This window comes from Hyaena hyaena, unplaced genomic scaffold (assembly GCF_003009895.1).
Source record: "Hyaena hyaena isolate Hyena2069 unplaced genomic scaffold, ASM300989v1 scaffold_177, whole genome shotgun sequence".
NCBI classification, from domain to species: domain Eukaryota; kingdom Metazoa; phylum Chordata; class Mammalia; order Carnivora; family Hyaenidae; genus Hyaena; species Hyaena hyaena.
Genome location: NW_024080810.1, coordinates 659,762 through 685,656, shown reverse-complemented (window position 1 = coordinate 685,656; position 25,895 = coordinate 659,762). Strand labels below are relative to the sequence as shown.

At 38.5% G+C, this 25,895-nt stretch overlaps 1 protein-coding gene across 1 annotated transcript in view; it reads left to right on the top strand.

The window, feature by feature from the left end:
* SLC26A7 (solute carrier family 26 member 7) overlaps positions 1 to 25,895 on the top strand; it is a 121,080-nt gene that overhangs the window by 67,986 nt on the left and 27,199 nt on the right. Inside the window, exons 7-10 of the mRNA XM_039240584.1 lie at positions 1,803 to 1,950; positions 3,996 to 4,109; positions 18,442 to 18,519; positions 19,548 to 19,643. Of these exons, the coding sequence (XP_039096515.1) occupies positions 1,803 to 1,950; positions 3,996 to 4,109; positions 18,442 to 18,519; positions 19,548 to 19,643 (436 nt within the window). The remainder of the gene's footprint in view (positions 1 to 1,802; positions 1,951 to 3,995; positions 4,110 to 18,441; positions 18,520 to 19,547; positions 19,644 to 25,895) is intronic.

Sequence of the window (25,895 nt, the reverse complement as noted above, 5' to 3'; positions counted from 1 at the left end):
AACATAAAGACATCTTAGGGAAGAGAGGGGTATGTTATGAGTCATTCCCTCTTTGTGGGCTGTATATACACCAGTATTTATAAATGTGTGGCAAAGTTACAGTTGTTGACTCCTCTGTATTTTTATCTTCTATTCCCAAATTTTGGTTTCTAATTACATTAAAATGGAAGAACAGTAGAAAAATTCTCAGAGGTTAACAAGATAATTTAAAAAAATACTGTCTTTAGGGGCGCCTTGGTGGCTTAGTCGGTTAAACGTCCGACTTTCACTTAGGTCATGATCTCGCGGTTCGTGGGTTCGAGCCCCGCGTCGGGCTCTGTGCTGACTGACAGCTCAGAGCCTGGAGCCTATTTCAGAGTCTGTATCTCCCTCTCTCCGACCCTCCCCTGCTCACGCTGTCTCTTTCTCTCTCTCCTAGAAATAAATAAAACATTTAAAAAATTTTTAAAAAATACTGCCTTTAGCCTTTATGTAGATACAGGTTATTATTTAAGTCAGTTTGGGTTTTCTACAGGATTCTCTACTTTTCCACTTTCAAAAGTCAACTTATTGTTTCTTTCTAGGTCAGCTTATTGTTATTAGTAATTAGTTAAGTTCAACTTTTAGGCAACAGAAATTCTTATACTTTGAAATGGCAGCACTTTTGTACATCATATTAAGATATCTTAGGGCCTGTAATGTTACAGATCAATTTCTCTTCGGGGTAAACTTTAATAAGTGGATAAAAAAAACCATGCCTCTCCCCCAACTGCTTTATTTTTCCTTTATTTTGAGTGACCTTTTTAGACCCATTCTCTTAAGAAATCATAGAGTGTGGCATTGAAAAGAGACAGTGAACCCCAGCTCTACCATTTACTTTGTGACTTAGATACATTACCGAAACTTTCTTGAAATGTTTTCTCTGCCAGAGGGCCCGAGTGGCTCTGGGTCTGTGGTTGTGGGGACAGTTAAATGAAACTGCTAATTGAAAGGGCTGAACATTCCACTTTCATGCTAGGGATTAAGTCAACATGAATTATCTTCCCTTTTTTTCCTACCTTTTCCCCAGAGGGATTTTTTGTTTGTTTTTGAAGAGGAAGTAAGTCTTCCCAAGTACCATCTGGGATATAAATAAACAATGATACCTTGGCTCAAATGTTTTTTAAAAGACAATAAGACAATGGCTGGGTATTAGTTGAAAGAAATTATTTAAGCAGTTCTTTAAAATTGAGAAACAGCTAGCTGTGGCCTGTATTTCACAACGGAGGGTAGATGGAGCCTTTATACACATTTTTCTTCACATATGTGACGCATAGTTAAGTGTACTATGAAAGGATTGAGTTAAAAACATAATTAAGATTATGAACTCAATGGCAAAGTTAGGGATTAGCTCAAGAATTACAGCTCACAGCAAACCATTGTTTGTACAACACTGTAGTACCCAGGGCAGGAAGTAGAGTCTCTAACGCCTGCCAATTACATATTTGGAAAGGTTCGAATGAAAGAGCGCTCCAGATTTGCTTTTGCTCTGATACAGAACATTTTCATTGAGTCAGAGTTTCTGTAATGTAAAACCTGAACTCCCTGGGCGTAAATGCCGGATCGACACATGGAGCTGTTGCCGTGCCGATCCTTGTGATTTTGCTTTTCTGCTAAATAATATTGAAAGCAAAGGGCTTCTAAGGACAAGGCTGCTGGGTTTTCACGGGTGTTTCACTTTTTCTGTGTAAACTTCATAGTCATTACCACAGTTGAATTCATTGCAAGTTGTTACAGAAATTACATAAAAGTTGATGACTTAATTATGGGTTTTCTCTCCACAGAATCCCTCCACCTAAAGCTCCCCCAATGAATGTCCTGTCTGCAGTAATCACTGAAGCTTTCGGAGTGGCACTTGTCGGTTATGTGGCCTCCCTGGCTCTTGCTCAAGGATCTGCCAAAAAATACAAATACTCAGTTGATGACAACCAGGTGGAGTACACCCCAGCCCCTCTCCACAGCTGTGGTATCGTGGTACTCTGTGCTCCCAAATCCTGAGAACGTTGAACTTACAAAAAATGTAACTTTCCTATGTGTACAGCAATAATGGGTAGAACACAAAAACTCTCAAAAATCATTCATAGAAAGCTGAAAATCTGGCCTTAATGGATTGGTTTATAATATGTCTTTTTTTCCCCTAGGAAGAGGGGCATCTTGATGTCCTTTTTGATTTTAGGAGGGAATCTACATATGTTTATCACTGCATGCTGACTTTAAAACAACATGGATTTCAAAGTAAAAATAATACCAATATTATTCTTGTTAGTAAAAAACTAAAGGGCGCAAGTGTTTATTCTAAGAATGCCAAAGAATGAACATTTTATTGATCATCTTCCTGAATCTGCTTCTGCTAGCTTCTTCTTTCAAGCCTTATGACCCTACATTCCTGCACAGGTCTGCAGAGACAGCTGTGGAATAGTGGTTAAGAATGGCAAATTACCTGTTTCTAAATCTCACTCTGATACTATGTGCCGTTAATTACTTCTGCATCCCAGTTTTGTCATCTGTAAAAAAGCAGATTTATTCATTTAACAGATGTGTGTCGGGCTCTACCATGTACCAGGCCCTGGTCCAGGAACAAGGGATCCAATGGTGTATAACAGAGCATGTCTTTCTTCATCTCAGATCCTCCCGGTGGCTTCTCGTACACAGTCAGATGAAATGCCTCTTTTCCAAGGCTTGCAAGGCCCTGTGTGACCTGCCACCATCCCTTTCCTCTGTGATTTCATATCCCTTTTATACTCTAGTTTAGCCATACTAACTGCCTTGCTTTTCCTTGGACCCACTAGTCATTTTTCTGGCTCAGGATATTTGCATTTGCTGCTCCCTTTTCCAGGAACTCTGTTCCCTCAGATATCTGCATGCCTCTTTTATTTCAGACATTCCCTTCTCACTGAGGCCTTCCTTGGTACACTAAAAGCTAAACACCAGGTTTTTCCACTCCCTTCTCTTTGCTTTTTGTATTATTCTTGTTTACTGTCAGCAGTCCCTAACTGGAGTGCCAGCCAACTGAAGACAGGCATATTTGTATGTTTCATTTCCTGGCAGCAGCAGAAACAGGAAAACTTGAGGAGGCTTTTGCAGTAATTCAGGTGACATTTGATGACTTGGATGTAGCAATGCAGGAGATGAGAAGTAGACAGATTATGGATTGGCTGTGGATGCCATCTGGGAAAAGGGGAAGGAGTCAAAAATACCTCTAATGCTTTTGGCCTAAGCAGTTGGAACTTGAGATGGGGAAGAAGGACCTGGCTTGGGATAGTAGACAGCAATAAACATGATTTAGTTATGTTTGGGATACGTGGCAGCCATCCGAATGGAGATGCTGAGTAGCAGGTTGACCATATGAGTCTGGAGTTCAGAAGAATGGTCCAAGCTAGAGATGTAGACTTGATAGTTGTTAGCGTATATTTGGGTAGCTAAGATCAGAGAGAAATGTTCCCATATTTGTGATTGGTTTGGTGAGAAGGAACCATAAAGATAATTGGGAAGTAGTGATCAGGAAAGTAAGAGGAAAATAGGAAGGTGTGAGATCCTAGAAGGATTAGAAGGAGCCATTGAGGAGGAGGAAGTAAGCAACTATCTCAGATGCCACTTTTAGGCTAAGTAGGTAGGAACTAATCACTGGGTTTAGCTTTCTGGGTGTCATTGATGGAATGGTGGGAGCAAAAGCCTTGACTGTTGTGACTTGAAAGATGGTGGAGAGATTGGCAACAGAGACAATAAATCCTTGTATTTCCCTATAAGGTGGTTACAAGCATTAAAGAGTAAAATGCTTAGAACAGTTTCTGGCTCATTGTAAGCACTCAATAAAAGTCAGCTATTTTTTTTTTTTTTTGTAATGGTTAAGTGACAACAAATGGGGAGAACAGAAGTGGAATACAGACAAGCCTCATCCTTTGACAGGATGAACCTGTGGTCACCTAAAGTTGATTGTGATTAAGTAATGGTATATTCTCCTATTATCCATCTTGTAGGAATTATTGGCTCACGGCCTCAGCAATGTGATCCCTTCATTTTTCTTCTGTATACCAAGCGCTGCTGCCATGGGAAGGACAGCTGGCCTCTACAGCACAGGGGCAAAGACACAGGTAATGTCACTGTTCAGAACAGGCCAAAGAACTTCCAGTTACTCTTTCTTTTGGACAGTTTCTTTTGGAGAAACTGAGCTTCTCTCTAAAGACCTGGAAATAGCTTCACTTCTTCAATTTTTTTGTCTCTAACTAGTTCGAGAAAGTCTGTCTCTCTCTCTCTCTTCTTATGAATGATCCCTCCAGAAGCAGAATGACTGCGTAAGCAGACAAAACTCCTGTATTTAGTGGCAGCTTGTTGGCAACCTTTGAATAAAGCTCCCTCTAGTGGTGCCGCTGATTTTGTTTTTGGCTAATCTAACCAGTCCATTTGAAAAAATTTCCGTTTGTTCATTTTTCCTTTAAATGAAACGAAATCAATTATATGGAAAATCAGTCCTTGGCGCTGAAATTCCTGCCTAGAGAGATGTACAGGTATATACATGAGTAATAAGTCGTCTGTGCACATTTTAGCCTAAAGAAACAATTAGCATATATTTTTAGAAACTTAAATCAATTCAACATTCGTTGAGAGCCTGTTATGTACCTAGTATTATGCTGGGTACCAGTAAGCTGACAATGGCGATTATGAAGGTGTTGCTGTGATGAAGATGATGGTGATGGTAGTGTTGGTGGAGGCATATATTGAGTTATGTGCCAGGCACTGCATGTCATACTTGTTATATAAGTGAAGTCATTTAACCTCTAGACAACTCTGTGAAAGAGCTATAATTATTATCCTCAGTTTCCACATGAGAAAGTTGGGGAAAAGAGGGTTAAGATAACTTATCCAAGTCACAGAGCTGAGCGGCAGAGCTGGGATTTGAACCCAGATAGATGGACCTCAAATCTTGCACTTTTAAGTACTATTGCATATAAGAAAACTTATGTATATGTTAATATAAGAAATTAGTATTAACAGCTAACCATTTTTAAAACAATACACATTTATTTAGCCTTGGAATTGAATGAGAATTTATAAAGCATTTTATGTGATAACTCAAACATTTACTAGGGGTCTGCCTAGTAGACCTGCCTGTATGAACTTGGGGGCAAGTGGCAAGAGAAAGATGGGTAAATTGACATTAAAATAGAGCATATAGCTGGGTAATAAAATTACTGATGACTGTAGCATGGACTGGAGAAGAAACAGAGACAAATTCAGAATGTATAGCAATTTGACAGATAATTGCCACAACTTGTGAGCTAAGATGTGAGGTCCTTATTCAAGCATGGTTTACATGACAATTTGATTGGCTTTTATGCAACTAGTGATTTCAAGTATAGGTTCACATACATACTGGCATAAACACTCGCAAACTGTACTCTCAAATGTTTGTGGTCTGAATTTGAATGTTTAATGTGCAGTGTACTCAAGTATTATCTCCTACTCTGAAGATACTTCTATCATAAATTCTAGGATTCTTTTTATTTGTTTATTTATTTGTTTATTTTGAGAGAGAGAAGGTGGGGTGAGAGCAGTGAAGGGGCAGAGAGAAAGGGAGAGAGTCACAAGCAGGCTACACACCATAAACACGGAGCCCAATGTGGGAGCTGAACCTCATGAACCATGAAATCATGATCTGGGCTGACATCAAGAGTCGGATGCTTAACTGACTGGACCACCCAGGTTCCCATCACCCCTCCAATTCTAGGATTCTATACTAGTTTCCACCTGATTTCTCATGAGGGGTCATATATTCAATTTCTTCTCTTCATGTTTGGGCTAGATAAATAAACTGAGTGGCTAAGGGCATGGATTCCAGAGCCTGGGCTTGTGTTCTGGCTCCACCACTAGTGGCTGAGTGACTTGGCCAAGTAACTTGACCTTTCCAATCTAACTGGACTTGGACTGGGCCATCAATGTATTTGTTATAAGGATTATATGAGTTATTACATGCTTGCTTAGCCCAAAGCTTGAGCACTAAATAAATACTCCATCATTGGTAACAACCATTATTGATTGCATTGTTATTATTTATAATAAAATCTTTCCAGAACCTTTTGTTTAGCATTTAATATTAAAACACCCCAGTTTGACTGGTGTGCAGTGGGGCAGTTTCTACTCCAAGCTGCCCCTCCAACTTGCTGGGGATGTTGAGCAGGTTAGCATCTTCATCCACCACATGGACAAGAGAAGGTTGAAATAGACTCTGTGATACGTCTTCCCCCTGAGTGTGCATCATACCTAGAGTTTCCTTGGGCGTCTACTGCTTTGCCGATTACTATTTTGGTAATAACAAAACTGTCTCATTAATCTTTGTAACTTTAAACACTAAATGTCTAAAAGAGACAATACATTGAGAAAAAATGTATTTTTAAATCTTGGATTTTTTATTTTTCATTTAAGGTGGGCATATATTTGCTCAACCAATGCAGTGGGGATGGAGAGGCACCTTTCTTGAGGCCATATGTTTGAATGATAAGGACAACAGAAATTTTCCAAGGACTTTTCTTTTCAGAGTTATTTTCTGCATGGCACTTTACTCTAGCCTTCAGAAGAAATGAAGAAATCTCACAAAACACAACTTCAGAAAAATAAATAAAGCTCAGCAGGAGAGTATTTTCTTGCTGGTCTGCTTGTTGAGATGGTCACTAATCTGTTCAACAATTCCCATTAAGTTGCACAGAGAAGGAATCTGACTTACTGTGCGTACCCAAGTCGAAGATGCTTTCCCATGGTAGTCATTTTAGACCTTTAACATTCCAACTGTTAAGTTTATGTGGGTATAACTGATAACTGACATGATTTGAAGAAGGCCCTGGGGAAGCCAAGTCCTTAAAAGCTTTGTCTTTAAATAGGCTATTTGTGAAACCAGTTTTCTGGGTGACAAGGCTTCACAAAACAACCCCTTATATGGCTCTATCTCTTTTAGGAACCAGAGTTATCCCCAGTAAATTAATCTAGAACACCTAAAAACTCTTCAACTTTTAAGCTAATGACAACTAATTAAAGGAGCAGAGGGGACCACCTTCCATTGTTAATTATTTCACCAACTGACTCTTCCTTATTCAGAAACATTATTAGGAGGCACCTGGGTGTCTCAGTAGGTTAACGGTCTGACTCTGATTTCGGCTCAGGTCATGATCTCACAGTGGTGAGACCAAACCCTTTATCAGGCTCTGTGCTGGGCATGGAAACTGCTTAAGGCTCTCTTTCTCCCTCTTTCACCGCCCCTCCCTTGTTTGCATGCATGTGTGTTCTCTTTTTCTCTCTCTCTCTCAAAAAAATAAAGAAACATCATTGATATTTCTCCATAGAAAGCTTTTATATATATATATATATATTTTTTTTTTTTTTAATTTCTAGGCGAGAGAGAGAGACAGCGTGAGCAGGGGAGGGTCAGAGAGAGAGGGAGTCACAGACTGAAACAGGCTCCAGGCTCTGAGCTGGCAGTCAGCACAGAGCCTGAGGCGGGGCTCGAACCCACGAACCGCGAGATCATGACCTAAGCGAAAGTCGGACGCTTAACCGACTAAGCCACCCAGGCGCCCCCATAGAAAGCTTTTTTAAAATGTAAATATGATCTTGTTACGTCCTCCTAAAGCCCATAGAAGGCTCTGCAGAGGTCTTAGTATTCATACCTTTATTTACCTACAAGGTTCTGGGTGCTTCGTTCTATAGCCTCATCTTGGATGCTTCTCTTCTTCTTTCTCAGCTCTGGGCCACATGGTCCTCCTTCCTTCCTGTGTGCCACAAGTTTCTGTGGCTGCCTCCCCTTCCCCTCTAAGTGAAGTCCTCCCATCCTTCAGATCTCACTGCCGCTTCCCAGTGCTCTCCCAACAAGTGCCCTTCTTCATACCCATCACCCCCTTCCCCTCTCCCCCACCTCCATCAGCCCTCACTTTGTTCTCAGCATTCTAGAGTCTCTCAGGTCTCCCTCTCTCTCCCCAACTGTTTTTCCCCTTCTTCTCCCCCATGGTCCTCCGTTAACTTCCTCCTAATCCTCCTATACATGCAAACATATGGTATCTGTCCTTCTCTGCCTGACTTATTTCACTCAGCATAACACCCTCAAGGTCCATCCATGTTGCTACACATGGCCAGATTTCATTGTTTCTCATTGCCATGGAGTATTCCATCGTATAGATAAACCACCTCTTCTCGATCCATTTGTCTGTTGATGGACACTTAGGCTGTTTCCATGTTTTGGCTATTGTGGAGAGTGCTGCTGTGAACATTGGGTTATATGTGCCCCTACGCATCAGCACTCCTGTATCTCTTGGGTAAATTCCTAGCAGTGCTACTGCTGGGTCATAGGGGAGTTCTATTGTTAATTTTTTGAGGAACCTCCACACTGTTTTCCAGAGGGGCTGCACCAGTTTACATTCCCACCAACAGTGTAGGAGAGTGCCCGTTTCTCCACACCCTGCCAGCTTCTGTAGTCTTTTGATTTGTTCATTTTAGCCACTCTGACTGGCATGAGGTGGTATCTCAGTGTGGTTTTGATTTGTATTTCCCTGATGAGGAGGGATGCTGAGCATCGTTTCATGTGTCTGTTGGCCATCTGGATGTCCTCTTTAGAGAAGTGTCTGTTCGTATCTTCTGCCCATTTCTTCACTGGATTATTTGTTTTTTGGATGTGGAGTTTGGTGAATTCCTTATAGATTTTGGATACTAGCCCTTTATCTGATATGTCATTTGCAACTATCTTTTTCCATTCCATCAGTTGCCTATTAGTTTCATTGATTGTTTCCTGTGCCATGCAGAAGAGCTGATCTTGATTAGGTCCCAATAGTTCATTTTTGCTCTTGATTCCTTTGCCTTTGGGGATGTGTCAAGTAAGAGATTCCTGAAGTTGAGGTCAAAGAGGTTGTTTCCTGTTTTCTCCCCTAGGGTTTTGATGGTTTCCTGTCTCATATTCAGGTCCTTTATCCATTTTGAGTTTATTTTTGTGTATGGTGTGAGAAAATGATCTAGTTTCATTCTTCTGCATGTTGCTGCCCATTTCTCCAAGCACCATCTGCTAAAGAGGCTGTCTTTTTTCCATTGGATACTCTTTCCCACTTTGTCAAAGATTAATTGGCTGTACATTTGTGGGTCCAATTCCGAGTTCTCAATTCTGTTCCATTGGTCTATGTGTCTGTTTTTGTGCCAATACCATACTGTCTTGATGATGACAGCTTTGTAGTAGAGGCTAAAGTCTGGGATGGTGATGCCTCCCGTTTTGGTTTTTTTCTTTATTTTTACTTTGGCTTTTTTTGGTCTTTTTTGGTTCCATACAAATTTTAGGATTGTTTGTTCTAGCTTTGAGAAGAATGCTGGTGCAATTTTGGTTGGAATTGCATTGAATGTGTAGATTGCTTTGGTAATGACATTTTAACTATATTTATTCTTCCAGCCCATGAGCATGGAATGTTTTTCCACTTCTTTGTGTCTTCTTCAATTTCCTTCCTAAGTTTTCTGTAGTTTTCATCATACAGATCTCTTATATCCTTTGTTAGGTCTATTCCTAGATATTTTATGTTTTTTTGTGCAGTTGTGAATGGGATCAGTTTATTGATTTCTCTTTCTGTTGCTTCATCGTTGGTGTATAAAAATGTAACCGATTTCTGTATGTTGATTTTGTACACTGCAACCTTGCTAAATTCTTGGATCAGTTCTAGTAGGCTTCTGGTGGAGTCTGTCGGGTTTTCTGTGTAGAGTATCATGTTGTCTGTGAAAAGTGAAAGTTTGACTTTTTCTTTGCCATTTCTGATGCCTTTTATTTCCTTTTGTTGTCTGATGGCTGATGCTAGGACTTCCAGCACTATGTTAAACAACAGTGGTGAGAGTGGACATCCCTGCCGTGTTCCTGATCTCAGGGGGAAAGCTCTCAGTTTTTCCCTATTGAGGATGATGTTAGATGAGGGCGTCTTCACATGGGAAGAGAGAGAAAATCTGAACAGACCCATAACTAGTGAGGAAATCGAATCAGTTATCAAAAATCTCCCAACAAATAAGAGCCCTGGGCCAGATGGCTTCCCTGAAGAATTCTACTAGACATTTAAAACAGAATTAATATCCATTCTTCTCAAGCTATTCCAAAAAATAAAAATCAAAGGAAAACTTCTGAACTCATTTTACGAAGCCAGCATCACTTTGATTCCCAAGCCAGATAGAGACCCAGCAAAAAAAGAGAACTACAGGCCAATATCCTTGATGAATACAGATGCAAAAATCCTGAACAAGATACTTGCAAATCGTATGCAACACCACATAAAAAGAATTATCCACCATGATCAAGTGGGATTCATTCCTGCGTTACAGGGCTGGTTCAATATTCGCAAATAAAACAATGTGAAACATCACATTAACAAAAGAAAAGATAAAAACCATATGATCCTGTCGATAGATGCAGAAAAAGCATTTGACAAAATACAGCATCCCTTCTTAATGAAGACCCTCGAGAAAGTCGGGATAGAAGGAACTTACTTAAACATCATAAAAGTCATCTATGGGTCTGTCCAGATTTTCTATCTCTTCCCATGTGAATTTTGGTAGTGAGTGTGTGTTTAGGAATTTGTCCATTTCTTTTAATTTATCCAGTTTGTTGACATATAATTTTTCATGGTATTCCCTGACAATTGCTTGTATTTCTGAGGGATTGGTTGTAATAAGTCCCTTTTCATTCATGATTTTGTCTATTTGGGTGCTCTCTCTTTTCTTTTTGAGAAGCCTGGCTAGGGGTTTGTCAATTTTATTTATTTTTTCAAAAAAACAACTCTTGGTTTCATTGATCTGTTCAACTGTTTTTTTTGTATTCCATATTGTTTATTTCTGTCCTTATTTTTATTATTTCTCTTCTGCTGGATTTAGGGTACTCTTGTTGCCCTCCTTCTAGTTCTGTTAGGTGCGCTATTAGATTTTGTACTTGTGCTTTTTCTAATTTCTTGAAATAGGCCTGGAGTGCAATGTACTTTCCTCTTAGGACTGCTGTTGCTGCATCCCATAGGGTTTGAATTGTTGTATTTTCATTTTCATTTGTTTCCATATATTTTTAACTTTCTTCTCTAATTGCCTGATTGGCCCATTCGTTCTTTAGTAGGGTGTTCTTTAACCTCAATGTTTTTGGAGGTTTTCCAGACTTCATCCTGTGGTTGATTTCAAGTTTCATAGCATTGTGATCTGAAAGTGTGCATGGTATCATCTCGATTCTTTTATATTTATTGAGGGCTGCTTGTGATCTATCTTGGAGATCTATCTTGGAGAATGTGCCATGCGCACTTAAGAAGAAAGTGAATTCTGTGGCCTCAGGATGTAGAGTTCTAAATATATCTGTCAAATCCATCTGGTCCAATGTGTCATTCAAGTCTATTGTTTCTTTAGTGATTTTCTGTCTAGTTGATCTATGCATTGTTGTAAGTGGAGTATTAAAGTCCCCTGCTATTAGCACATTCTTATCCATATGATTGTTTCTGTTTGTGATTGTTTTATGTATTTAGGTGCTTCTGTATTCAGTGCGTAGACATTTATAATTGTTAGCTCTTCCTGATGGTTAGACCCTGTAATTATTATATAATGCCCTTCTTCATCCCTTGTTACTGCCTTTACTTTAAAGTTCAGTTTGTCTGGTATAAGTATAGCTACTCCAGCTTTCTTTTGACTTCCAGTAGCACGATATATATTTTTTCATCCCCTTACTTTCAATCTGAAGTTGTCCTCAGTTATAAAATGAGTTTCTTGTACACAGCAAATAGATAGATTTTTTTAATCCATTCTGCTACTCTACGTCTTTTGATTGGAGCATTTAATCCATTTACATTCAGTGTTACTATTGAAAAATATGGGCTTAGAGTCATTGTGTTCTTTGAAGGATTCATACTTGTGGTGGTATCTCTGGTACCTTGTGTTCTTTGTAACATTTCCCTCATGGAGTCCCCCTCAGGATTTCTTGTAGGGCTGGTTTAGTGGTGATGAATTCTTTCAATTTTTGTTTATTTGGGAAGACTTTTATCTCTCCTTCTATTCTGAATGACAGGCTTGCTGGATAGAGGATTTTTGGCTGCATTTTTTTTCTGTTCATCACATTGAAGATTTCCTGCCATTCCTTTCTGGCCTGCCAAGTTTCAGTAGATAGGTCTGTAACCACTCTAATAGGTTTCCCTTTGTATGTTAGGGCTCTTTTATCCCTAGCTGCTTTCAGAATTCTCTCTTTGTCCTTATATTGTGCCAGTTTCACTATGATATGTCATACAGAAGATCAGTTCAAGTTATGTCTGAGGGGAGTTCTCCATGCCTCTTGGATTTCAATGTCTGTTTCCTTCTCCAGATTGGTGAATTTCTCAGCTATAATTTGTTCAAGAACTCCTTCAGCGCCTTTCCCTCTTTCTGCCTTTTCTGGAATTCCTATGATATGGATATTGTTCCGTTTGATTGTATCACTCAGCTCTCGAACTCTCCTTTTGTGTTCCTGGATTAGTTTCTGTCTCTTTTTTTCAGCTTCCTCTTTTTCAATTGTGTGTTCTAATTCACCTATTCTCCTCTTTGCCTCCTCAATCCGTGCATTGGACACATCCATTTTATTATGCACTTCATTTATAGCATTTTTAATTCATCACAACTATTTTTAAGCTCTATAGTCTTTGTAGCAATAGTTTCTCGGATGGTTCCATGCCTTTTTCAAGCCCAGCGATTAATTTTGTCTATTGTTCTAAATTCTTGTTCAGTTATGTTGCTTATATCTGATATATGTATATATATGTATATATATATGTATATAACAGATATAAGATATATATATATATATATCTTATACAGATATACAGATATACAGATATCTTATATCTGTTTTGAGCAGTTCTTTAGCTGTCATTTCTTCCTGGAATTTCTTTAGAAGAGAGTTCTTCCATTTTGTCATTTTGGTTAGCTTTCTGTCTCTTGTTAGTTTTAAAAGCTTGTTATGCACTCTGCACCTGTGAGTACTGCTGTATTAAAGAAGGCTCTTTGACTGTCCAGGGCCTGTCCGTTCAGGAAGTGTTCTTTGAATGGTGTCTCTTGGTCTCTCTTGTTGAGACTTTGATTATTTTATTTTTCTACTCATAGTGGTATTTGGAGCTCTCCATCATGTGTACTTTGGCTTCTTTCTTGAGGTAACCCCCTGGCTCCACACCTCGCTGCCTTTGCCCATGCTGCCCTTGGTGGTTGGGAGACCGATATGGTGGTCTGAATACTTTGAGGACCCACCAGACGAAGGCCCGATTCCCTCTTCCCAGCGTCCTCCTCCAGGGTGTGATCAGCACACCTCAGTAGATTTTTTAAATCTTCTCTGAAGAGCCAACATGATAATGGAAGTGGAGCAGAAGCAGCAGCAGACCTTCTACAAGCTCACCTACCACTGCGTGGACCTTGACCGTCTGCCAGACTTCACCAGTTCTTTTCTTAAGGGTCAGTTGTACACAAAATGTTGATCAGTGTGATTTCTATGACTCATGCTTGCCTTCTACCCTTGACTTAAGCTCCTAGAAAAAAGTGTCCATGTCTCTTTTGGTCTACTACATTCTTAGTGTCTAGCCCAGGACTCAGCACATAGTAGGTTTTCAGTAACTATGTGAGGAAAGAATATATGAAAAATGAAGGTATCTGATAAGGCTAAAACTAGTCAGTTTTGCTGACATTAAGAAGGAACAGGTGAGGTGCATCTGGTGGCTCAGTCGGTTAAGTCTGACTCTTGATTTCAGCTCAGGTCATGATCTCACAGTTGTTGAGTTTGAGTCCCCATTGGCTTCCCACTCTCAGCACAGAATCTTGCTTAGAATTCTCTCTTCCTCTCTCTCTCTCTCCCCCTGGTTGCACGTGTTCTTTCTGTCTCAAAATAAATCAATCAAACTTAAAGAAAAAAAAAGGGACAGGTGAAGCCATGCAGTTTGTATTGGGACTTAACATAGTACATTTGAAATCAGGAAAATCCTACTTGAAACCAGGCTCAAGGTCACAGACTTTAGAAAAGAGCTGTCCAGTAGAAATGTAATATGAGCCACACAGGTGTCACATTTTAAAAAGTAGAAGAAACCACTAAAATTAATAATATATTTGGATTTGCCCAATGTAATCAAAATATTATTTCAACAAAGAATCTATCCAAAAAATTATCAACAATACATTTTACATTATTTTTATTGTACTAAGACTTCAAATCTGGTGTGTGTTACATTTACAGTCTATCTAAATATGGACTAAACACATCTCAAATGCACAAGAGTCACATATGGCTATATTTGTGCATTTAGGACCATTTTACATACAAAAGAATTGATGGTAAAGCCTCTCATTTGTTTCAAAAATCAAAATGTTTGAATTGAAATAACAAAAGGTACTGAGTATTTAATACCAAGTGCTGAGGTCAGAGGCCCAAATACATTTCTATCCTCCACATGAAGAAACCCTTTTCACAGCGATTCCCTTAAGATGTGACATGCTGAGCATGGATATGTAGGAATAAGAAAGTCTCGGGGCTGCCTAGACACACCCGCACAAAGAATTGTTGGCAGGTCTTCCTTCTGTTTTTCCCTCTGAAGATCAGGAATTATGAGAGGGAGTGCATTATGCCCTAGCCCTTTCCCTCTGCATTTCCCTTTGCTTCCAACAGAGTAGACACCCTGGTGCTCTCTGGGAAGTTTGGGAGGCTTAACCGAAACATGAAGCGTGAGAGGCAGCATCTGCTGTGGGCAAAGCTCGGTCACAGCTGGAAACGACAGCTGGCGCGTTTTTCTGCAAAACTCAGATTGCCTTTGGGTTCTAATTTGCCAAGCTACGTTCCTTTATTCTTTCAAATTTGGCTTATTGCTTCTAACTTCCTTAAAGCTGTCTTCATCTAGCCTTCATTACCCAACATCCTCTCTCTCCTTCTGCCCTTTCCTGTCACTTTTGCCATTCCACTACTTTCCACAGAGCTGTGCATATAGTGGGCTTTCAACCAACTTTGCATTCTTTGGCAACTCTTGAGGAAGGACATGGCTGGCATCTCACTCTTCCTCCAGCCATCTAGTAGGTATTCGTAACACTGCTGCTTGCAGAGTCATCTTTGTAAGCAACCTACAACATATATAGTGTATGGAATGCAACAAGAAGAACATTTAGATTTCATTATCCTTTATACAGAAATAACTTGATATAGTAGTTAGCTTTTAGAGCAAAAAACATTGGTCTCTAGTCATTTAGTTAGTATGGCACCGAAAGAGCTGAAGAGTAGCATACCTAGACAGCGTTTGCCCTGTGCATAACTAGGGGTGTGAACACTTGTCGTTACTAGTTACAACTTACTCCAACTTGAAACTTATTAGGAAGAGGACACTTACGTGGTGTTTGTTTTCTGAGTTTTTTTTTTTAAAAAAAGGAGGGGTGTCTAGGTGCCTTAGTTAGTTAAGCTTCCGACTTCAGCTCAGGTCATGATCTCATGATTCATGGGTTTGAGCCCCGTGTTGGGCTCTATGCTGACAGTTCAGAGCCTGGAGCCTGCTTCAGATTCTGTGTCTGCCTGCTCACACTCTATCTCTCTCTCTGTCTTGCAAAAATAAATAAAATGTAAAAAAAAAAATTTAAAAAGAGGAACAAGGTTCTCTCTTGTTTTGAAGGTTTATTTATTTATTTTGAGAGAGAGAAAGAGAGAGAGAGAGCAGGAAAGGGGCCGAGAAAGAGAGGGAGAGAGAGAATCCCAAGTAGGTTCTGGGATTCTCAGCACAGAGTCTGACGCAGGGCTCGATCTTACAAATTGTGAGATCATGACCTGAGCCCCAAATCAAGAGTCCAGCGCTCAAAGACTGAGCCACCCAGATATCCTAGTTCTCTGTTGCTTGGGTTGCAACTTGCCTTTAAAATTTTTCTCTTGGTAAATCAGAGATATATAAAAAGCAGCATTTCATAAGCAAAGTGCCAGATATTCAGAAATTGGGTAATAATAGGGTAAATACAGCTCCACTGTATTATTCTTGAAACCTGAAATTAGAGAAGTCTGTGATAGCACTGCAAATATCTCATCTTTGTTCAACCTCTTTGCATAGTTACTGAGTTGGCCGTATATAAATGATGACTTGGACTACATGATCTCAAAGATTTTTACAAATCCATGTTTCAACATCTACGGGTCTTAACTGCAGAGACAATGAATATCAGTATTTTGAGAGCTTTGAGGTAAGGAACTTTTATATTATTGATTTTTATGAACTAGGTACACTGGGCAGAGCTGATAAAGATTTTTTGTCCAATTAGATACACTTACCTTTTGAGCTAGGGCAGCAACATTAGGTGAGGCAAGTGCACTGAAGGAACTAACATAAGCCATTTGCTTCTATGGTCTATTTCATTATATGGCTTACCATCAAAGGTACACAAATAAACTTTTTTTTTACCCGTAGTTTATTATCCTTTGCAAGTAACTTCCATTTAGTTCTTGACTCATTTTGACAGTGACTCAAATCATAGTTCAGTGAGTGCACAGTTTGATTATTGATGTACATACAAAGCATCATGTGAACGAAAGGTCCATTAAATATTAGAGAAAAGCCCAAAGGTAGTTGTAGTTTACTGTTTTTAAATAAAATTATTCAGTTAGGTTGTATTTCCTATAACAGCTTCGGTGAATTGTAACATATTTAAGAACCTTAAAACATGTTCGGCTTTATGGATCCCAACTTGGCTCATAATGCACATGCCTTCTCACTCCTGAACACTACCATCTTGGACAAGTCACTCTGCCTCCCTGTGCCTCAGAGCCTTCCAAGGAATTTACACTATAGCTGTCCAAAGTTCCTGTCTGCAACTAAGATTAAAGGCTGTATTTTCAGGTACATTGTAAGTATATGTGTGAGAAGGCCCACAAAAGGGTTCATGCTATTCATTATCCTTTGTCATGAAATAAACCTTAGCATTTGGTGTCCTTTTCTTTCCATAAACATACTGAGTCCGTGAGCTATCTGAATGAATCTTATGATCTGCTCTCTGATCTGCTTTCTCCACCCTAGTAGAATGTCAGACATATTTTGCTATTTAAAAATTCTTATGCAAAATCACCAATTGTTCCTAGATGATGAGTACTATAACAGTTTGGTATATTGTGACTTGTTTAATGAGTGGTCTTAGATCCCTGAAGACTTGTTTCCCACAGAAGGATTATTTTCCCCTTTATATGCTGGGGAGTGCTGGAGATGAGTTCCACTAAATATGAAATATGTCACTTACTTTAATGGTTTTGAGTTTCATCTATGCTGTTGTGTGTGTCAGTAGTCTGCTCTGCTTTATTGCTGAGTAGTATTCTATTCTATGGACGTACCATAATTTATCTATTCACCAATTGATGGAATTTCAGTTATTTATAATTTTTGCTGTTTATGAATAAAGCTGCTATAATAATTTGCATATAGGTATTCTCATGGGCATATGTTTTCATTTCTCTTAGGTAGTTCAGGGACACATATAAGTGTATGCACAACTTCATAAGAAACTATCAAAATCCTTTCAAAGTGGTTGTACTACACTGCACTCCCACTAGCAATGTCTGGGAACCTCAGTTGCTCGAAGTCCTCGCTAACCCTTGATATTGATTGAGTGTTTATATATTTATTTTTAATATTAGCCATTCTGATAGATCCTGATTCCCTTTCTGATCTCCCTAATGATATTCTGGTCATCTTAGTGGTCCCATGAAAGCCCTCTTTTCTCCTGTTAGGCTGCCAGTTTGGCCAAATGTTTTTATTAAGTCATACACATTCGCTTATGTGAAATCAGGTTCTCTGTCAAGTGGAGCATAGCTAGGAGTCAGGTGTTTTGAATTGCCTTTTGTCAGCAAGTTGAGTTGGTTGGAACATTATACTAATGACTCTTCAGGATGAATAAAATTAAGCCTATTTCACTACAGAGACTGCTCCTATAATGCCATATAACTGCTTCATACTAGAACCCTTCCTAACAAAGAGCTCCAAAGAGAGTAAATGCTTCAGTGGAAATTTATCATCAGCGGAGAAAAAAACTCTAAGTTGCACATTCAGTTATTATTCAAACTCACTAGGAAACAAGGAGAGTCAAGCTGAACAACAACAGGCTAAAGGACTTTTAATTGAAATGTCACTTTCACTATTAAACAAAAAAAAAAAGCCATTGCCGTGATGTGTGATAAAAGTTGATGGTGTCCTATTTCTTTGTGTGGAATTGCTTTTCTCTCATCACTGACTTAATTTGATTGCACCAGTTTGTCAGCTGTCACGTTTGGGTTTCCTCAGCTGCAAAATATAGATAATGGTAGTCTAGGCAGTTTAACAATCACACACCAGCATTCAGTTTCTTATAATCAAGATGAACTAAGAATTATATTTCCTCCTTTAACTTTGGAATAATAAGAATGTTCAGCACTTTCTTTTTTGTGTGTCTTGTATTTTACAGGTGGCTTGCTTAATATCTTGCGTTCTTGTCCTGATAGTCATCTATGCTGTAGGACCTTTGCTTTATTGGCTGCCCATGGTACAGTAGTCTTTTTTCATTGTCTACTTTTTAACATTATTTTTAATGAAATCATTGTATATTAATCTTATAAGAGTGGCTTCAATGATCCTGCATATGAAAACCATGTGACATAAGTAGTGATTGAATGAAGGGGAGGTGGACAGAGTCCACATTTGATGAGGGGGGGCAGGGACTGGGAAAGGACTGTGGCTGTTTTCTATTTCTTAAGTTCATGTGTAAACATGGCATTGTGAAAGTAAATTTATTCTGTGTTCATTTGGAGGGTGGAACTGGACAGTCTCTGTTTTAAGAAATAGACTTTGAAAGAGTTTTATCAGAACTCGTACTGTTAGAAGAATGTGTTCAGGGCAAGGGAGTGGGGATCCAAATACATCTTGCCACCCTTGATACATCTTCATACCAAGTGGTTCAGAACACCAGTGTTACCAGTGCTTACCTTGCTTTTCATAAGCCTGAAGCACCAAAGTGACCCACGTGAGATCCTGGTCTTAGGAGAGCCAGAGACCATCTCAGTCCTGTCTTGTTCTAATTCTCCATTCATATAGTGAGAATAAATCATTTCCACAAGAGGATCATCTAATCATCAAGTTCACTTTTCAAGAGAGTTATAAATATCTTCAGGTGAAACCAGATAATTGATTTTGAAGGCAATTATAAAGAGATATATAATGTAAATGTTTACTTTTTCTGCAACAAAAATTATCTGGCAGTGGATAATTAAAGTTAAGAGGACATTCAGCTTTATAACATACACCCATATAATTCATAACTTTCCTTTTTTTTTTCTTTTTTATGTTTTCTAATGGTGTAAGTTTTACACTGTGATTTTCTAGAATTGATAGTATATTCCTAAAGTGCAATAATAGGTTGGTTCTAAACAAAATGAGTATTGTTTTAGTCTTCTAAATGGTGATTGCTTTTCTCTAGTAAGTACTTTAAAAGCAAACAAAAAAATACCTTGGTTCTTTTAAATTCAAATTAAAATCTTTATTTTACTTCTTCATCAACTTATTTCCTATTTGTAGTGTGTTCTTGCAAGTATTATTGTTGTGGGATTGAAGGGAATGCTGATACAGTTTCGGGACTTAAGAAAATATTGGAATGTGGATAAAATTGATTGGGTAAGTAGATATTTGACCCAAAATTACCCTCTTTGGCTTGACTCTGCATGTATTGCAAGATCAGCTTTTAATATATGTATTTGCAGAAAATAGTTCTGGCCATTTGAGACTTGTGCACTACTTGTAAACTACTATTTATTTTTCCAGACTCTTAAGGCATTAAAATAGAAAATGTCTTTATAAGAAACAGAAGTGGAATTTTGTCCAATTTTGATTGATGTGTTGTTTGAGAACTCTTAAGTTTATTTTGAGAGAAACAAAGTGAGGGCATAGAAGGGGCAGAGAGAGGGAGAGACAGGATCCCAGCAGGCTTTACACTGTCAGTGCAGAGCCCGACATGGGACTTGAACTCAAGAACCATGAGATCATGACCTGAGCTGAGGTCAAGAGTTGGACACTTAACCTAGTGAGCCACCCAGTCACCCCTTTTGTTTGATAACTTACAGAGAAATGTGAGCTAATTTGAATGGACTAGGGATTCTCAATTTCCATAATGAATTGATTCTTAAAGTGAAGCTCATCAAGGAAGTACACACTAATAGAACACATATGAAAAACTGTCAATTACTAAGAAATACATTGCATTAATGTAGAGTGAACATACTTTTGTTAATTTTTTAAAGTTTATTGATTTATTTTAAGAGAAAGACAGAGAGAGCAAGCAGAGGAGGGGCAGAGAGAGAGAGAGACACAGAGAACCAATCCCAAGCAAGCTGTGTGCTGTCAGCACGGAGCCCTATATGGGGCTTGAACTCACCATCCATGAGATCATGAACTAAGCCAAAACAAAGAGTTGACACTTACCTGACTGAGCCACCCAGCTCCCCCAATATAAGGTGAACATCTTAACAGTGAACATATTCCTTCTATACATAAAAAGTCTCATGATTTAGTTTTAAAGAAGTTACATTGAGAGGAACATTATATTGATAGGATATTGCCAGCAAGAGGTTAAATATACTGAACAATAACAAAGTGTGGCTTCTACCAACAGAAATGTATAACATGCTAATTCTAGAGAAATCTGTACAGGAGCATCCAAAATTCATTCTCTTTCCAATATGGGTAAAGTATTTCATAAGTACCTTCTGTTTATCATGACATTCACCATACTGAAATGCAATTATCTATATATTCCTTCTCCTTCAGATTCCTTTTTCAGAGAGACTTTGGGTACCTACTTTGTGATGGTACCTACTTTCATAATACTTCTCCCAAGGCTCAATACCCAACCACAGTACAATGCTGGGTGCCATGAGGAATGCAGAGATAAATAAGAATTACTTGTCTCCTTTAGGACACTTACATTTGTGCAGGAAGCAGACATAGAAATATTAACTTACTATACAAGGCATGATATGACATGACCTGGAAGCAAAAATATAAGCTTGAGGAGAGGGGGGCGCCTGGGTGGCTCAGTGAGTTAAGCATCCAACCTCAGCTCAGGTCATGATCCTCGCATCAGGTTCTGTGCTGACAGCGCAGACCCTGGAGCCTGCTTAAGATTCTGTGTCTCCCTCTCTCTCTGCCTCTCCCCCACTCGCATATGCACATGTGCTATTTCTCTTTCAAAAATAAACAATTAAAATATTTTTTTAAATGTACAAGCTTAGTGCTGGGAAAAAATGGAGGCTGGACCATTTAATTTGGACTGGGTCAATACAAAACTCTCCAACAGCAGAGCTGAAATGTGAATTGAGACTTGAAGGAACAGTATTTGATAGGCAGGCCAAGAGGTTAAAATGACCCAGACTGATAGAGGGTCATGACTTTTTAAAGGTGATATGTGTGAAGTAGCACATGGAAATAGAGAAATTAGAAGATGCAAACTGAATTACAATTTATTTGATAACTCAGATAAAGGTAATTCTAGGGAACTAATTAATTACATAAGAGGGAACATATTACCATATTGGAAGGGAAGAGATGCCAGGGAAGGCTTCTTCCAGGAAATGATGGGTAGAACATCTAGTAACAGATAGGGCATAGAAATCACCGAAAGGAGAAATAAGAATAAGATTTATGTATTAGAAGGATTGCTTGAGTAATTTAGGGAAGATGGATGAAACTGCTTTAGTAAGTCAGGCAGGTAAGTGAGGCAGGTCTGGAACAAAGCTGAGATGAGGAGGTTCAAGAGGAAGGAATACACTTGATAAATATTTAAGGCATTGCATTAATTGGTCCTCACCACCAATTCATCATATACAGTGCATCAGTCTAGGACTCCTTACAAGTTTCTAGTTAGGAACATCATTGCAGGAAGATGATGTCATTCAGTTATAAAACATAGAAGATTGTTTAAATGTATTTAGTGTTTACCTTTAGCTTTTGTTTTTTTTAATCCAGGTTCTCATTCTTGAGTTATTTTTTATAATTCATCTCTTTGTTTTCTGTATGTCATCAACAAGCAGCTTTTCAGGAAAGGCTTATGTGTTTTATATTCCCTGTTGTTTTTGTTGTTTTGTTTTTGTTTTTGTTTTCTTTCATAGTAGAAGGAAGTTTTTGGCTGAGTCTAAAATGCTTCCTTCGGTGCTTTTTAGACTTGGCATTATCGTCAGGTATTGAGGGATAAGGCAGAGAAATCACAGGTTGACGTATTTGTTATTTTTTTTAAGTTTATTTATTAATTTTGAGAGAGAGAGAGTGAGGCAGAGAGAGAGAGGACAAGCATGAGCAGGGGAGGGGCAGAGAGAGAGAGGGAGAGAGAATCCCAAGCAGGCTTTGCACTGTCAGTGCAGAGTCCCATGCAGGGCTCAAACCCATGAACTTGGAGATCATGACCGGAGCTGAAATCAAGAGCTGGGCTCTGAACCAACTGAGCCACCCAGGTGCCCCAACTTGATTTGTTATTTCATGTGAATTAGTTTTTCAGCATTGATGCACAGTGAAGGTCTTACTTGCCCATGAGATTCAGTAATATTATCAGAATATTTTTTGTGGCTGAATACCCACAAGAAATCAAATTTCTATGAGAGTGACATATCTTTTTTATCACAAAATTGAGGATTATATACAAATTTTTCTTCTAATATATTTTGAATACTTTTTTCTCAAATCTAGATGTTCTTCTAATGAATTATATATTTGCTGATTTTATTTTGTCTTTCTTTGTATCTATATTTTTTCCTATGATTATTTTGGGGAGTATGTATGTGGTTTCTCTGGACTATTTACTGTGTCTCTGGTTATAGATTTCTAGTTGTGATTATCCTTTTTTTTTAGCTTTAAATATGGCTTTTGTCTCTAATGTTTTTATTTCCATCCACATCCTTTTCTAAATTCTTCCAGCTTAGTTTTTAATCTTTCAGGTTTTTTTAACACAGTTTTTCTTCTTTGACTTTTCAAATCTATTTGTGTGGGGTTTCTGTGTGTGTGTGTGTGTCTGTGTGTGTGTGTGTCTGTGTGTGTGTGTGTGATTATATTGCCTATTAAATGTCTAAACCTACCTTCTGTCTCTGTTTCATTGTTTTCTTTCTTTCCTCCATTTCTATGAGTAAGTTCCTTGTTTATTCTTTTATGATTATCATGCATCTTTAGTGGACCTAACTATTTCCTGAAAAGTAATGTGGGAAGGGCAGGAGAAGGAGGTGCAGGGGAGCAGCCCACAGCTGTGACATAGGCATGTCATCAGATTTGTCCCTTGTTGAAACAAAGCCTCACAGTCACAGGCTCTCTCATGACCTAACGCTTGCTGCTTTCTCTCTGTTCTTCACCTTACTTCACATCTGTCAGTCTCCTTCAGTTAGGAAGCTAGGTTGTAAGTGATACAAATGGCATTTCATTTTGCTGCTCTTCTTTCTATGGTATCAAATATAGATTAGATGAGTGCATTTCCTTCTGTGGTGGCCCACCATTGTCCCAAGAACTTAGAGCTCTTAGCAAATATTACTATATAGAACTTAAAAACTGTGACATTCATTTCAAGAAATCTATAATTGATTGAAATTTGAAGTAAATGTGTTGGCTTCCAGTATCCTCCTTGATATCATCCAAATTTCACAGTATTTGGTAAATCTCCACCATACTTTATAGTTAGGAGTTGTGGCCATGTTCTTGTTTCATTGCAGCTGGGTTTTCCTCCCTATATATTCATTCTTTATATCGTTTTGGATGGATTTTAATAGAAGGTAGTAGAGTAAAAATGCCTTTAATATATTATCTGAATCTGATATCCAAATCTATACTTATAAATATATTCCTGGCAGCAGTATGGCAAATGGCTTACAGTGCCAATAACAAATGCAAGAAGTTAAATAGGCTGTCAGAATAGTCTAGGCAAGCCATAGTAAAGTCAATTAGGGTGGTCTCAGTGAATTGAGAAGAGGGTATGGTTTGAGATCATTTTTTATTAATAGTTGATACGTCTTGGGAAATTATTGGACAAGTAGATGAAAGAAGAGAAATAGTGAATATGGTTCCATGGTTTCTGATTGTAGTGTCTTGAAGAACATTAGTATTGTAACTGAAAGAGAACATTGAAGGAAGGGGAGATTTGGGGGTGAAGTTAATGAGTTTGCACTTGGACATATTGGGTTTGATGACATTGGTAGACAGTTTGAAAAATGTTTTAATAGCTCAGAATTGGTAGTCTCCTATGTAGAGGTGATAGTTGAAAACTTGGAGTAAATAGTATGGTGTGGGCAAAAAGTATGGTTGAGAAAGGTGACATGGTTATAGCAAATGCATGATGGTTGAACGAAACATTGGGTTTCACTTGACAAAGCCCTTCTAACGTTGAAGTGGGCAGGTAGCCCTTCATTGCTAAGGAATACAACAGGGAGAAGCCATGGATGATCTGGATATGACCTGGGCAGAGCACTTATAGTGAGAATGTTACACAGACTTCTGGATACAGGTTATATTGCCCAATAGACAGAATACATCCAGATTATTCAATAGATAGAATATACCTAAAATATCATGGAAAAGAAGTTACCAAAGGTGTGTATATATGTAAAATAATTTGAAGGTTGAAATTTTAAAGTCATATGAGCAGTCATCACGTGAAAAATTAGAAATTTTTATTTCTTTAAAAATTTTTTTACAGCTGAATAATGATTCTACTTTGAATTATAGATCAAAAACCCTGTCTGAGGTAATGAGGAAATAGGAATCCAAAATGAGGCCTGACTCATTAGCTCAGAGCTGAGTTTGAGTAACTGAATAGTGAGACTAGAATTCACATCTACACAAATATATTAATGTATATCAATCACCAAAACAGACGAGGAAGAGGCAAAGTGATTGAGTAGTTGCTCAATGGTGCAAGGGTTTATGTGTTTACATGTTTCCTACTTGAGGTCAGCTCTGGGGTTAGCTTGTGTTTAGAGGCTATAAGCGCCAATAGAGGAGGGATCAAGTGGTAACACATAATGAAAAAATAAGGGCCTGAGAGTTAACTAATTCCTTATAACTGTGAAAAACAGCACTTGGATCTTTAGTAGAAATTGTTACGGAACAGTGTGGGGACTTACTCTCACCAATGGAACTATTTACTGGTCTATGTTGTTAATTTACATTTGATGTTTTTTTCAAAACTATAAATGTAGCCCTGGGAAATAACTAAGCAATGGGAACCTAACTCACAATAGATGATGTTGTGGGAAAGTAAATATGCTTTAAAAATAGAACCAGATGGTACCAAAATTTCTGCTTGCTTTGATAAATCATGGCCTCTGGGCCCTGTGGTTTTTTAAATGGCAGGGACCAGGATCCTCAGTTCCCTGTGCTATACTGAATCATGGAGGTTGGCCATGAGGAATTAGACTTATAAGCTGTTGGTGAAGTCTTATTCTGCCACACCCAGGAGAGTTCAGTCAGCATTAGGGGATGAGTAAGAAACAAAGCAATCATGGCAAGTTGAAGTAATGATCAAAAACTTGCAGCCTTATTTTGTATGTGATGAAGCATAATGTAATACATTAGGGAGGAAAAATTACACTAATACAAATAAAAGACTCAAATGACTGTCTTTTTGCCTAAATAGAGGAAAAACATCTCCGTGTCTAACCTATAGGATGACAGGCTGAGGATGATGTCATAATAAGTGCTAACTTAGCACTACATTTCTTGGTGATGGATCTGAACATGAGTACACTTAAGATATATTTTCTTGGAGCATCTGGGTCACTCAGTGTGTTAAGTGTCCAACTTTTGATTTTGGCTCAGGTCATTATCTCATCGTTCATGAGATGGAACCCTGCATCTACCTCTACAATGAGAACATGGACCCTGCTTGTGATTCTATCTCTC